The 15646-nt window shown below is 35.4% G+C and overlaps 1 protein-coding gene across 3 annotated transcripts in view; it reads left to right on the top strand.

Annotated features, from left to right (window-relative positions):
* The window catches only part of Jmjd1c (jumonji domain containing 1C), a 184676-nt gene that overhangs the window by 134132 nt on the left and 34898 nt on the right, over positions 1-15646 (top strand). For 2 of the 3 annotated variants that reach the window (XM_042696333.1, XM_042696332.1), the window contains exons 4-9: positions 5503-5608; positions 9200-9324; positions 10037-10180; positions 10266-10452; positions 10563-12229; positions 15222-15394. In XM_042696333.1, the coding sequence (XP_042552267.1) occupies positions 5602-5608; positions 9200-9324; positions 10037-10180; positions 10266-10452; positions 10563-12229; positions 15222-15394 (2303 nt within the window). In that variant the 5' untranslated portion in view covers positions 5503-5601. The remainder of the gene's footprint in view (positions 1-5502; positions 5609-9199; positions 9325-10036; positions 10181-10265; positions 10453-10562; positions 12230-15221; positions 15395-15646) is intronic. The other variant, XM_042696331.1, reaches the window with a different exon arrangement.

Below are 15646 nucleotides of genomic sequence, written 5' to 3'. Positions count from 1 at the left end.
CCCTCCGTAACACCCCCCACCAAATTGTACAGATCATTTCTAACATATTGTCTCGTGTATGTCACTGTTGCATTATTTCCCCCCTTGTCCTTTGTCTCACCATTCTGTTCCCCTTCTCTTCTCTGATTCAAATAAACATATATACAATACCAGGGTACCAAAATCAAATACAGTGATAATAGGGGATATACCATAGGAGGAAGAACATACCAAAAAAAAAAAAAATCACATAGTACATTAAAAGCAACAACGACAAAGAAAAGCCTCTTGTTTCCATGTCTTGGAGTTCATTTTGCTTAGCGTTGTCTTATGTGGTCATATGTACATAGCTGTTGAGCTATTCTGTTCATCTGCTAAGATTTATCCTAGACATAACCTAATAATTGCAAATAAGGGAAAGCATGGGACCTATGTTTCTTTGGGTCTGGTTTACTTCACTTAATAGAATTTTTTTCCAAGTCTTTCCATTTCCTTACAAATGGGATGATGTCATTCTTTCTGATGAAAGCATAGAATTCCTACACACACATACACGCACACATGCACACACATGCGTGCATACACCCCACATTTTCTTGATTCATTAATCTACTGAGGGGCATCTGGGTTGTTCTATATCTTAGCTATGGTGAATAGTGCTTCAATAAACACAGTTGTGCTGGTAGCTTTAGTATGGCCTTGTTTGTGATCATTTGGGTAAATGCCCAGAATTGGGATTGCTGGGTCACAGGGGAGCACTGTTTAGTCTTTTGAGGAACCTTCATACTGCTTTCCAAAGTGGTTGAACAATTTTATAATCCTGCCAACAGTGCAGTAGGGTTCCCTTTTGGCCACATCTCCTCCAACATCTGATTATTAGGTTTCTCAATTATAGCCTTCTAACTGAGATGAGTTGGAATCTCAATGTTGTCTTGATTTGCATTTCTTTTATGGCCACAGAAGTTGAGCAGTTCTTCATGTGTCTCTTGGCCATTCTTACTTTCTCTTCATTGAAGTCTTTAGCTCACTTATTAATGGGGCAGTTGTTGATTTGAGGATTTGTTTTGGGGGGGATTTAATTTTTTGAGTTCTACGTTTATTTTAGATATGAGACTCTTCTCTGTTGTATGGCTAGTGTGAAGATCTTCTCCCAGTCCATGGACTTTCTACTGATCCATGTAGAAGCTCTGCAATTTAATGCAATCCCATTTGTCCAACCTTTCTTTGATTTGTTGTGTTTCTGAGTCTTCAATAAGAAAATTTCAGCCTGTGCCAAGGAGACCTAGGGTTTCTCCTATTCCTTCCTGTACAATGTTTTCAGGGTGTCTGTTTTGACTCCGAGGTCTTTAATCCATTCGGAGTTGATCTGGTGCAGGGTGATATAAGGGATCTAGCTTTAGTTTTCTACAGGTGTTTAACCAATTTTGCTAGCACCATTTACTGAAGAGTCAGCCTCCTTTTCAATTTTTCTTTTTTACAGTAGTTCCTAACAAGGCAAATGTTGTTAAACGAAACCTTCCTATTGACTAATTGAACAGAATATATTTGTAGAGAAAGGGAATTCCTTCCCTATCAGAGTAACTTGCTTTCAGGTACTTAAACAATTTTATGTTACAGGTAGCTACCTGAAATTCCTGTCTAAATTTTTTTAAGAACTGTACAAATTGTGTTTAATCTTATACAAGTTCAAGGCATAGCAGAAATCCTTGCATGTTTTGTAAAAGAAAATGCCTGAGTATTCATAGCTAGAAAGTGAGTATTCATAGCTAAGTTTTTTTTATTAATTGTGAAAATACTGTACAGAGGGGTTAAAATTACATGGGCAAGATAATGAGTACGTTTCTTATCAAGCATTGTAGCCTCCTCCTTTGTTTCCCCTTCTCATCCCATCCTCCCCTCCCCCATCCCCCCCCAACCCTCCCCCCCCTCCATCAAAGTTGTAAAGTTCGTTTTTGAGGTAACTACTTGTATGTCTCATTGTTGCAATGGGTCTACGTGTATCCCTATTTAAACGATTTGTTTTTTCCCTTCCCCTCCACAAATTATAACATCAAATACTGTGAAAACGGGGGTTATACCGTGGGGGAGGGACATACAAAGCAACAAAGAAATCATCTTATAAATGTGTTAGAAACAATCGCATGAAAGAAAAAAAAACATTTGAATACATATCTTAGGGTTCATTTCCTTAGCATCAACTTATCTGACCTTTTCTGCTTGACTCAGACATATACTAGTTATTGCAAATAAGGGAAACCATGGGACCTATGTTTCTTTGGGCCTGGCTTACTTCACTTAATATGATTTTTTCCAAGTCTTTCCATTTCCTAACAAATGGGGCAATGTCATTCTTTCTGATGGAGGCATAGAATTCCATTGTGTATGTATACCACATTTTCTTGATCCATTCATCTACTGAGGGGCATCTGGGTTGGTTCCCTATCTTCCATAGCTAAGTTTTAATTACAAATTTTTAATTCATCTTCATAAATATGTGATTTTTAGCAGCTTCACAGAACTGTGCATGTAAGTACATAGAAACCATCTTTGCATCTTTTTCGTGATCTTGCTCATTTTTTTGAGCTTTTTAAAAAAGAGCATGTGAAGCTGGGCGCTGGTGGCTCATGCCGCCTGTAATCCTAGCTATCCAGGAGGCTGAGATCTGAGGATCACAGTTGAAAGCCAGCCTGGTCAGGAAAGTCCATGAGACTCTTATCTCCAATAAACCACTAGAAAACCGGAAGTGGCGCTGTGGCTCAAGTGGTAGAGTGCTCACCTTGAGCTGAAGAGCGCGGGGACAGCACAGACAGCGCCCAAGCCCAGAGTTCAAGCTCCACGACCAACCAAAAAAAAAAAAGAAAGAATTTTTTAAAATAGAGAATGGGAAGAGAAAAAGTTAATCATGGTCATATTTGTCATAAACCAGGCAGTTGGTAAAGATAATTAGTGGGCTTTGATGAACAGTAATTGTTTTTGTATCAGAGACAAATCAGGAATTGGATTTTTCAAAAAAAACTATTACTTGCTTTAGTAAAATTTAGTAAAAACTATACTAAAATAGCAGAAGTCAATGACTATTTATAGAAGAAAGAAATGACATACAGAAATGTGAACTTATGTAAAATCATACTAGTAAATTGATAGTGTTTGTTGGGTTTGGGTTGTTTGGTTTGGTTTTTGTTGTTATTTTGAGGGGGTGAGGGATAGAGGACAACTTTGGCCCTGAACTTGGGATGTTCCCATTTTGGCCTCTAGTATTGTTGCAGAAGTGTGCTATCACAAAGGAATTTTATTGTCAATTTTTACTAATATGCTTTTTTATTAGAAAATTAATGGTTCATTTCCTGGAATGGATTTATAAGTTGTCTAATTTTCTTGGAAACAACTCACTTTTTAACTAGTTGATTAGGTACAAATTGTAAAATTTCGACATAGCCAATAGTTTCATTGATTATATCTGTGTGTATAAAATATTGGCATTGTTGCTATTGCAGTTTATTACAGAGCTTATTTCCTATGAATATAATGGCTATGTATGCAAATTAAGACAAGGATTATTTTTAAAGAATTTTGGGCTGGGAAGGTGGCTCAATGGTAGAGTGCTTGCTTTGCATGCATGAAGCCCTGGGTTCGATTTCTCAGCACCACATCAGCAAAAAGAAAAAAGCCGGAAGTGGCGCTGTGGCTCAAGTGGTAGAGCGCTAGCCTTGAGCTGAAGAGCTGAGGGACAGCACAGCACCCAGGCCCAGAGTTCAAGCCCCACAACCAGACCCAAAAAAATAAAAAAAAGAATTTATAGCTGTTAGCAATACTATTCCTTAGAAAATATCTTCTGTATTCTGTTTTTCATAGACTGTTGGCTTAGAGGATTAGAGTGTATTGAATAAATTTTGGATTATATTTTCTATTCCTAAAAATGCTAAGAGTGCAGTACATTTTGGTTTTGTTGCTTAGTGTTGAACCCAAGGCCTAACACTGAACTATATCCCTAAACCCATATTAAATGAAACGTAGAGAAAAGGGATTGCTAGAAAGCTGTTTAACAAAAAGATTTGTTGATGGGCAGTTTTCTTCAAAGGGGTAGATTTACTTCCTGTTTGATACTTTCGTACTTCTTTCTTCTTTAATAAAACATTTGTTGTATGTTTTCTAAGAGATGTAGATACTAATTTTAAAGGCCTTTCTGTTAGAAAAAAAATACTACGGTATTTGACACAGAACTTAGTGTCTTAAAGCTATGATAGTTGAGAAAAGGCATCTTTACTTTAATATACTGTATACCCTAAAAGTTAAGTATGACTTTTTTTGGATTTTCAATTTTTTTTAATTTTATTTTATTGTAAAGATGGTGTACAGAGGGTTTACAGTTACAGGAGTAAGACAATGAGTACATTTCTTGTCCAACATTGTTATTGTTATTACAAGTCTTTATACTTTTCAATTACCTTTTGTATTAACCAGATTGCTAGATTTGTTTTTACTTACCAGATAAAGTTGCCTTGATTTACCTCTTCTCTGTTCAGGTTTTCATGATGTATTAGTACACTTTTAGCAAATTGACAGTGTTGGTTTGTTGTTCTTGCCAGTCAGTAAGCTATGCTTCCTGAACCTTATCTCAAATGGAAGAGCAACAGAGGTATAATAAGAAAGAGTTCAGAGTGTGAAAGGGTTCAGCTAGAGACTACAGATTGTGAGAAACCATGTTTCTGTGCCTAGAATCCACCTTATGAAAAATAATGCTATTAATGTTTGTGTGTGCTCATATACATGATATAATGAATTCATGTCTTTATGTTATGCTCTTGCTCAACTATTTTGCTCACGTTTGCATTCTACTATTTGAGCAAAATTCCCTGTCTGGCATTTTACTAGTTAATTGGTGATGGAGCTTTGCAGGTTTTTCTGCCCAGGCTGGCTCTGAACTTTGATCTTCTAAGCCTGAGTCTTCCTATGTAGCTCCTGTATTACAGGTGTTTGCCACCAGTGCACGGCTTTGGTAATGTAAATTTAACTGGCTTGAAAAAAACTGAGTTCTAGCAGTAAAGCTATAGATAAATTGAGTAGAACTTAACTTGATGATATTCAAATGAGGATAATGAATAAAGCATTTATGTGTGTGTGGAGAGAGAGATAACATATAAATGTAGTCAATAAAATACTGGATATTCTTTGCCCTTATCCTTGGATAATCTGATAATGTTTGATTTGTATATTGTTTTGAATCACACACAAAAATCTTTTAAAAGCTGCGTAGAGTAAGGTTATGGTTTAAAAAAGAGAACCCACATTGCCAAATTTAAAATTTTGCCTATAGTAATAACTTATTGTCAAAGATCAGATCTCACTGCATATTTATTACTTATGCTGTGCTGTTATGCAGCTACTAAGTGAAGTTTAACTTTTGAATATGTGCTTTTTACATCAAGGAATTTTCATAAAGTATTTAGAAAATATGAGGAAAATCAGAAATGTTAATGTTAGGAAAGTGTAATGTGGACCTTTTCTTTCAATCTATAATTCTAGGACGACATAGACAGCCTAAACCCAGTTCTCAGGGACAACCCGCAACTTCATGAGGAAGTGAAAGTCTGGGTAAAGGAACAAAAAGTTCAGGAGATTTTTATGCAAGGTAACTATTTTGAAGTTGTGCATTCCTTTTTCTTTTTTTTTAAGTAGGCAATATTTGTTGTGTTTTTCTTTGGTTGTTCAATTATATGTGATATGAATAGAAAGCCCAACTTAATAATTACCAAAAAATAATTGGTAGTTTGGAAAATAACCAAAGCTTATATCTGAACTACCTTATTAACTATTTGAGCTAATTATATGATATGAATTGAAATTATCTATCCAGTGTTTTGAATACAAAAAGTTGCATTTAGGTGAGTCCTTCCTGGAAAAGGAAGCATTGGTTAGTATTGGATTGCTCAAAGCCATAATTAATTTCCTTTGAGGAGTGCTGCTTGTATCTGATGAAATAGCCTATTTCAGCATACTTCTTTAGTAACTACCACCAAACTTGTCCTAATTTTTTATGAAGTTACAGGTTTGTATACCACATGTGACTTTCAGACTACTAATCATATCCTAAAGGTGGTGGTTGATGTTGTTTCGTTGTTTTGTGCAGATGTTTTTGGCCTATACTGGCCTCAAACTTCTGCCTCTTCCTCCTTTGGAGTGCTGTAATCCAGCCTTAAACCCCCAAATACCAGTAAAGTCATATATTGCAGATGCAAGGCCTTATGTGAAATTTAATGGAAACTAAGACACAATGCTGTTAATAGTTGACATGTTGAATATTAGTAATACAGTTATGTTGCTAAATTCTTGTTTTTTTTTTTTCTCAGTATTCATTATCTATACTATCAGGTATGGGGAATAATTTCAATTGTAATGTGATTTACTTTATATGGCTATATGTAATTGTAAATCATCTAGATAATACTTAGCACAAATATTCTATAAGCTTTACTTTGGAGGAATGAAAATGCGTACAAAGTAAACTGTTTTAAATATCTACCATCTACTCCCAACAGCTATCATAATTTAGCTGTTCTGCTCTTTTATTTTTTTTACTTGCTCAGCAAGGCTCTGGGCCCTGAGTTTAATAACTATCTCAAACAAACAACAAAAACAAGCTTATTTATATCATAGATTGTCCAACAAGAAAAAGAGAACAAGTACTTTTTCTTACAAAGATAAGCATGATGATTCATAATATTTGTATTGTTTGAAATTGTAGCATCTATGGCATTTGTTTTCATTCCTTATACATTTGACAGTTTTTTGTTTTTTGTTTTTTTATTAATTTTTTATTGTAAGGATACTATACAGAGGGTTACAGTTACATGAGTAAGGTAATGAGTACACTTCCTATTGAGCATTGTTACCCCCTCCATTTTTTTTCCCCTACTATCCCTTCCTTCCCTACCTTCCCCGAGGTTCTTTTTTTTTTAAATTGTGATTAAGTGATTACATAATTTCCCAAATTTCACAGTATTGTGGAATAATGATGCTCATTTAAAGTCACAAGTTCATTCTAATGTTCTGCTCTTTTAGCATCTCCTCTTACTCTTCTACCAAACTAAGATACTACTTTATTTTACCAGTTTTTTAAAACAAAGCTTCCATAATGCAATTGTGCTAAAAAAAAATTGCTATCAAATACTTGAAAGTCATGTTCAAATGGCCTTTTTAAAATTTCTTAAGTGACTTTAACAATTATTTTTTTAATCAGAAAAAGTGAGAGTGTCCACATAGTGTCATTCGATATTGTGTCCCTACTCCACATCCCCTTATTCCCTTTCCTAGCAATATATTAGTGGAACAAAATCTAGTTACTTTTTATTTGTTTGTTTGTTTATTTTGTATCGGTCATGGGGCTTGAGAACTCTGGACGCTGTCCCTCAGCTCTTCAGCTCAAGGCTAGCACTCTACTACTTGAGCCACAACGCCACTTCTGGCTTTTTCTGCTTATGTGGTGCTGAGGAATGGAACCTCATGCATGCAAGGCAAGCACTCTACTACTGAGCCATCTTGCCAGCCCAAGTTACTATTTTAAGAAAGACTTTTAATTTCTGTCTGTAGAGAAGAAAGGATTAAGGTATTAATAATCCCTTTCTATCTTAGACAAAATTGAGCTGGACTTCAGATTGTATTTAATGTTGAGAATAAGCCAAATATACAGTTTTTTTTTTTAAACTGGTAGTATGTGGTGTCATTTTGTAAGTACTTCTAGATTGTTTAGAAAAGTAATGTTGATCCTTACTCTTCTTAAGTTAGAAAAGAATAGAATTTAAATATTAGATTATAGTTAGTAATAGTGTAAAAGTATAGCCAATCAAAGCCAGCCACTGGTGGTGGTTCACTCCAATAATCCTAGCTACTCATAAGATACTTTTCCTTCTTTTCTTTTCATTTTTTCGTGGTGGGGGGTGGAGGATAAATTACATACATAGACAAACACTACCACTGAGGTATATACCCAATCCTCATAGAATATTTTCTACAGGTGAGTTGCGTTTTAGACTGGTATGGACAAAGGCAATTTGTTTTCAAACCAGTAAGTGTCAAACCTTTCATTGGTTTTGAGTTTATTATACCTAAAACAAGTAACATCAGCTTAGGGGTCAGACAGTTAACATCTATCCCAGATCTTTGATTTTAAAAAACTCACTTAACCCACTAATCTCAATTTTCTTGATTTATTTTTAATGAAAAGGGTGACAATAAGATGGTGGAAGGACTAATTAGGCACATGGAAATTTTGAAAGCTGTTTGTATAACTATTATTAAAAATGTTACACAGTTTTGCCCCCTCAAAGATCTTGTTAAATTTTGACATTTTGTATTTGCCTGTGAATTAAAAAAATATTTATCTGCATTCTTCATTTCTGTGCCGTGACTTTTGTTTTAATAGGCATATTTGGATATATAGAGATAACGTAACCCTTACTTTCTAAAGGAAATCTATGTTCTTTAAAAACATGAATTTAATCCAAGTGTATTTCATCCTAAAAAACCCACATCTTTAGTGCTGTTATAAATTACTTTGTGCTCTTTTATGTTTTAAGAAGTCTGTCTATCCTTCCTTCTCTGTCCTTCCTCCCTTCTCCTTTCTTCACTTCCCCTCCCTCCTTCCTTCTCTGTCTTTCCTCCCTTCTTCCTTCTTTCCTTTCTCCCCTCTCTCTCTCCCCTTCTCTCCTTTCTTTCCTCCTTCCCTCCCTCTCTTCCTTCCTCCCTTCTGAATGGAGTCTTGGTTTATAGCCTACATTATCCTTGAAAGTGGAGAGAGACCATCCTGTTTCAGCTTTCTGAGTGACTTAGCAGCTTTTCCTAATAGTTATAGAAAAATCAGAATTTGTCTGGTAATATTCTGACAACTAAAAGACTCAAGACATTGCAAGTTATTTTTCCATTTTTGCCATACAGTCATCTATAGAAACTTCGATATTTTGTTGTTTCCTCTTACTCATGATTCCATTCTTTTTAACATTTTGTTTCCATTGAATTAGGAAGTATTCCTAGTTGAATATATAATGATAGCTCTAGAATAATTGGTTCTGAAAGATAGTTGCTTGTCTTCTAAACCATGTTTTTTGAAAACAGAGTTTTAGTTTTATTATTCATTTTTCACCTAGCTTTATTTTTGTCCTAAGCAGTAACTTCTAAGAGAAAATATCTCTGTTAAAGATGTCTCTGTTTTTTGTGTTTTTAAAAGGTCCTTATTCTTTAAATGGATACAGAGTGAGAGTATATAGACAAGACTCTGCCACCCAGTGGTTTACTGGCATAATTACTCATCATGATCTCTTCACTCGCACCATGATCGTTATGAATGATCAGGTAAATAGTTTGGCTATTTTTGTCTTTGGAGACCAAAACCAAAGCTTTGAGCATGTTAACCCTACTTTAGATATGCTAAATGCATGTTCCATTACTGACCTATCCATATCTACTAGTCTACCCCCTAAAATAGTCTTGTTTACAGTGTACATAGCTAACCCAAAAACTTTTAAGAGCATTTGCAGTTTGATAGTACATTTCATCTCTAGGATTTTTAATTATATGAGCCTAACAAGTTGATCATGTCTAATATTAAACGGGAAGTGGTTTCAGGTAAAAGGGTATTGGTATTGATAAAATCAGATTTATTTCAATGGTGATCATGATTGTCCCTGAAATGAAGACATAAAATGCTTAATTTAATTAGTCTTTTTTTTTTCAATCTTTAGGTTAGCTAGAACTTCTCAAAGTTAGCTTTTGCTTCTACAATGATAAAAATATTTCCTAAGTGGTCTTTTTTCACTAATGAAACTAAACAGACATCTAGTCCCACGTGTAATTCTATTGTTATGCTCAGATTTTATAGCAAATGCAAAAGAAGGTTAGAAGAGTAATTTTATTTTGATGATTTAAATTAATTATGTAGCCTGATTGGTAGTAAAATTAGGCATCCCAAACTGATACATGTATTTCTACTAAGTAAACAAAATGTACCAAATTTCATGTTAGCACAATGGATTCAATTTTTATTTTTGTTTATATCTTGGATTAGGTACTAGAGCCACAGAATGTCGATCCTTCTATGGTTCAAATGACCTTTCTAGATGATGTTGTTCATTCCTTGTTAAAAGGTGAAAATATTGGCATTACATCACGACGCAGGTCTCGTGCCAATCAAAATATCAACACTGTTCATGTATGTATATCTTTGGTAATGAATTTTCAAAAAATATTTTAGTCTTTTTAAAGTTATATTTAAATACATTGTTGATTATTTTTAGGGTCATTATACACGTGCTCAAGCAAATAGTCCCAGACCAGCAATGAACTCCCAAGCTGCTGTACCAAAACAGAATACACACCAGCAACAAAGAAACATCCGCCCAAGTAAGAGGAAGGGTTCAGATAGCAGTGTACCAGATGAAGAGAAGATGAAAGAGGACAAATGTGATTATATATCACGAGGAGGTAGTATCTACTTTTTTTTTTTAAGAGAATGAAAACAAAACTATCCTTAAAAATGTGCTTACTTTGTATTAGATTGGAAAAATAAGTGTTTTCTTATTTTAATCTTACAGAAACCCCTAAAAATAAAAAGATGAATAAAAGAAGGAAGCCTGAAGAGGAGGAAAAGAAATTAAATATGAAAAGGTTGCGAACTGACAATGTTTCAGACTTTTCTGAGAGCAGTGACTCAGAAAGTTCAAATAAGAAAACAATTGATAACTCCTCTGAGCAAAAGCCAGAGAATGAGTTGAAAAATAAAAATGCTTCTAAGATAAACGGAGAAGAAGGGAAATCCCAGAAAAATGAGAAGACAGTAGAGGAGACACTTGATATCCGGCCCCCCTGGGATCAAATGCAGGAAGACAAACATGATGGGGAGAAGCGGAAATCTGTGGATACTCATCTTCAAGAAAAAATGAGTGTGCGTTCATCAGAGCAGGCCACACTTTGTGATCATAATTCTAATGATTTGGGTCTTAAAGAATGCAATATGGAAAATACACATACAGTGGATTTATTACCAAAGGAGAAGTTTGTAGCCAGACCACCCACACCAAAATGTGTTATTGATATTACAAATGATGCTAATTCAGAAAGGGTGGCTCAGGAAAACACAAGTACCTTTGGCCTCCAGACACCTGACAACATGGATCCTTGTGCTAGTGATTCAAAACATGCAATTTCAAATGTAAAATATTTAGAAACAGCCAAACAAGGTTCTGAGCAGGTCTGGGTTAGTGATGTAGTCAAAGTGGATTTAACCCAGTCAGGTGTTACAAATGCTTCGTCAGGAAATGATCGCCTAGATATGGAAAAAGACAAAAATAAGTATGTCTCTTACATGTCTTCTTTAAGTACAGCTGCTATCACAGAAGATAAACCACATAAGCGAAGTCCACCCCCAGAGACCATTAAATCTAAACTAAATACTTCAGTAGATGGTCACAAGACAAGACCCAATTCCTCACCTGAAGTTGTAAAATCCAAAATTCCACATTCTCCTGATTCTTTAAAGTCTAAAACCATTTACACAAACAGTCAAGCTACTGGTGAAAGACGACTAGCAAACAAGATAGAAAATGAGTTATCAAGATGCAGTTTTCATCCAGTTCCTCCTCGAGGCAATGCCTTGGAATCTACCAAGAGCCCTCTGATCATTGATAAAAATGAACATTTCACAGTTTATAGAGATCCTGCTCTTATTGGTTCAGAAACAGGAGCTAATCACATTTCACCTTTTTTAAGCCAGCATCCTTTTTCTCTTCATTCCTCATCTCATAGAACCTGTTTAAATCCTGGTACGCATCATCCTGCCTTAACTCCTGCACCCCACTTACTAGCAGGATCATCTAGTCAAACTCCAATACCTACCATTAATACTCACCCTCTGACTAGTGGTCCACACCATTCTATTCATCACCCTCATTTACTTCCCACTGTGTTACCTGGAGTGCCTGCTGCCTCCTTACTTGGTGGCCACCCTCGCCTAGAAAGTGCTCATGCCAGCAGCTTGAGTCACTTAGCGCTAGCACACCAGCAACAACAGCAGTTGTTACAGCACCAGTCACCTCATCTTCTTGGACAAGCCCATCCTTCTGCTACTTATAATCAGCTTGGACTTTATCCAATTATTTGGCAGTATCCAAATGGAACACATGCATACTCAGGACTTGGTCTGCCTTCTTCTAAGTGGGTTCACCCAGAAAATGCAGTTAATGCGGAAGCTTCATTAAGGAGGGTAAGTGATGTTTTATTGTGCCATATATTGATACTTTTAATTACCATGTATAAATGTTTTCTAATAATACTGTTTTTCCACATGTATAATAGACATTCTCTGAAAAACCTATTTATAAAGTTCAAGAAGTATAAGTTACCTGGGCCAAATAACTCACATCTGTAAATGTCAGCTACTTAGGAAGCAATTATTTGGAAGAATCACCGCTTATGGACAGCTCAGTCAAAAGGTTAACAGTGTTCCATTTCAAGGTCATTGGCTGCAAGAATCTTAATTCCAGGCTGGCCTTTTCAAAGGAAGATGAAATAAAAGCAAAAAAGAACTAAGGGCATAGCTCAGTCGTAGACTGCTAAGTTGTAAGCCTGCTAAGGATAAGACACTGAGTTTAAAACCCTGATATTAGTTCAGGAGTGTGGCTCACACATGCAATCCTAACTACTGAGGAGGCTGAGACCTAAGTATCCCAAATAGTAGATCACCAGCCTTACTCAAGGTCATATCTTCAGTACAAATGTTGGGAGTGATTTTTTTTTATTTTAATTTTATTGTCAAGGTGATGTACAGAGGGGTTACAGTTACATAAAATAGTGAGTACATTCCTTGTCTAACTTGTTACTCCGTCATTTTTCTCCCTCTTTCCCTCCCTTCAATCCCCCCCACCCCAAATGTACAGACCCATTTCTAACATATTGTCTTGTGAGTATCACTGTTGAATTGGTTCCCCCTTTGTCCTTTTTCTCACCATTTTGTTGTTCCCTTCCCTTCCCTAATTCAGATAAACATATATACAATATCCAGGGTACCAAAATGGGAGTGAAAACTTATGAAACATGTTTGTCTTCTTGTTCACTATGTAAAGAGTATTGTTTATGAAAAGCATTGGTAAATGCCAGTAAGGATAGTGGTCATCATGCCAGAAGTTTGTCAATGTAGCTATGATATTTTGGGCAACAGTAATGGAGTGATAAATGTTATAAACCGAGGCTATAAGTTCCAAGTTGTGATATGAAGGGCCACCTTGTAGTTGGTAGTGCAGTATAGAGTTCTGATCATTTTGTTAATGCTTTTTATGATTTGTTCCCACTTCTAATATCAGCTCCTCTTAGCTCCACCTTTATAATGCTTTGTCCTTCTAAAATGTGGCTAACAGTGATCTGCAACAGCATTGGTACAGTTTTGTGCTTCCATTAATCACATGCTTCCTATTTCCCACTCTGTTTTTGTTGTATTTGTTTGTTTTTAGTACTAGAGTCTGAACCTATGGGTATTAAGCAGGTGATCTACCACAGATCCATGACTCTGATTCTTTCTTTTTTGTTTGAGGCATGGTCATGATAGATAGTCCAAGTTGGCCTAGAACTCCCTGTGAAACCACACTGACTCAAACTTCTGATCTTGCCTCATCCTCCCAAGTGCTGAGATTACAGACATATATCTTCAAGGCCTGACTTACTGGTTGAGATTAGATGGCACTTTTTGCCTTTGCATTGGCTGGCCTTTAATGATGATCCTCTCCATTTCACTTCCCAAATAGTTGGTATTACAAGAATGTACCACCTCTTTAGGCTCCATTTACCTGATTGTTTTTATTGTTGTGGTGGTGGTTTGTTTTTTTTTTTTTTTTTTTTGGTGTCAGTGGTGGTATGTGCTTACTCTGCTGTTTTTTGTTTTTTGTTTTTTTATCATTTGAGCCCTACCTCCAGCACGTCTATTACTAATTTTGATGGTGCCATTGATATTGTGATAGTAAAATCATCCTAGAATATGAATATTATATAGTCTTTTAGGTCAAGGAAAGATCACTGATCACATTCTCTTGTGACCCAAATATGACCAGTGTACTCAGACCTTGACCCTTCATTCTCATGTATCATGAATATAGAAAGATAGGCTGAAAGAACACAGAATTGTAAGAGCTGATAAATAACTTGAGTGTTCTTTCATAAGTTCCAAACAATAGTAGATCTGAATACCTGTTAGAGACAACTTAAAAGGAACATTATCAGTGGGATATATGTCTGTCTGACTTCCATGTTTATAAGAGTATAAAATGTTAGCTGGATGCTGGTGAATCCTTCCTGTAATCCTAGCAACTCAAGAGGCTGAGATTTGAGAATCAAGATTCAAAGCCAGCTTGGGTAGACAAATCAAGACTCTCATTTCCAGTTAACCAGCAGACAGAACTGGAATTGTAGCTCAAGTGGTACAGTGCCCACCTTGAATGGAAAAATATAAAACTAAAAATAGGTATATGAGCTTTTCATTTATTTAAATAAAATTATAATGTTGAGTACATTGATTATTTTGAGCCAAACTAAGGATTCCTTACTCTTAGTATTTGTGACTAAAATGAGAACAAAACACGGATAGACACTAAATAACAAATAATTTCAAACAGTATTTTTGTAGAGCAAAAACTTTTACCATTACCATGATTGATAGCAACTTAACAATTTTGTGTCATATGCTTCGATTGTCATTATGTGTATAATTATGTAGTTTTTCCTCTTATGTGAGATTTATAGCTCTTGCAGCTTTTTTTGTTTATTCATATTTTGGTGCTGGTACTAGGTTTTGGGTACGGGGCCTTAGGTTCGCTCATGTTACTTTCCTTGCTAATGACTGCCACTCTACCACTCAAGCCAGACCTTTGGCCTGGCTGTTTGCTGGATAGTTGGAGTCTCAGACTTTTCTGCCTTGGTTGGTGTAGAATCTTGATCCTCCAAGTCTCATCCTGTTTTGTTTCTTTTGAGACTGCTTATTAATAGCTTTTGCATTGTTTCTTGAAAATAAACATTAAAAAATATTGATTAGTGTTCTACATGGTATGGAAAATTTGATTAATGTTGATTAAATAAATGAATTTTTTTTTTACCAGATTCAGTGAGGGAAAAAAAATCACAGATTTCATAAATATATTGTCATTAAAATTCTTCTGTGATACCAAATTTAGCTTTTTCTAGTAACTAACTTTTAGACTTCTTTAAAATAGAATTCTCCCAGTCCTTGGTTACATCAACCCACTCCTGTGACTTCAGCAGATGGTATCGGCTTACTTAGTCACATTCCTGTAAGACCTTCCAGTGCAGAGCCTCATCGACCTCTTAAAATTACAGTGCATTCCAGTCCACCATTGACAAAAACTCTAATAGATCACCATAAAGAGTAAGTCCACCAATGCTTCAGACTTATAAATACCCTGTCTTTCATAATTTTACTTAATTAAATGTGTAGAACTAGACTTTGAAAAGGGTACTTTTTTATATTTATATACCTTCTAATTTGCTTGATTATATTGAATATTTTCATGTGAAGGTACATTTTGCTTTCTTAACAGAATAATAATGCATTAAAACTGTCTTTGTATACATTTTCCAGAAAAGGAGTTGCAGAAATCTTTGTGTTTTCTGTTTATAG

This window comes from Dipodomys spectabilis, unplaced genomic scaffold (assembly GCF_019054845.1).
Source record: "Dipodomys spectabilis isolate Male_0828 unplaced genomic scaffold, ASM1905484v1 ptg000207l, whole genome shotgun sequence".
Classification (NCBI taxonomy): domain Eukaryota; kingdom Metazoa; phylum Chordata; class Mammalia; order Rodentia; family Heteromyidae; genus Dipodomys; species Dipodomys spectabilis.
Note: the sequence above shows the minus strand (reverse complement) of the source record. Positions and strands in the feature narration are given on the sequence as shown.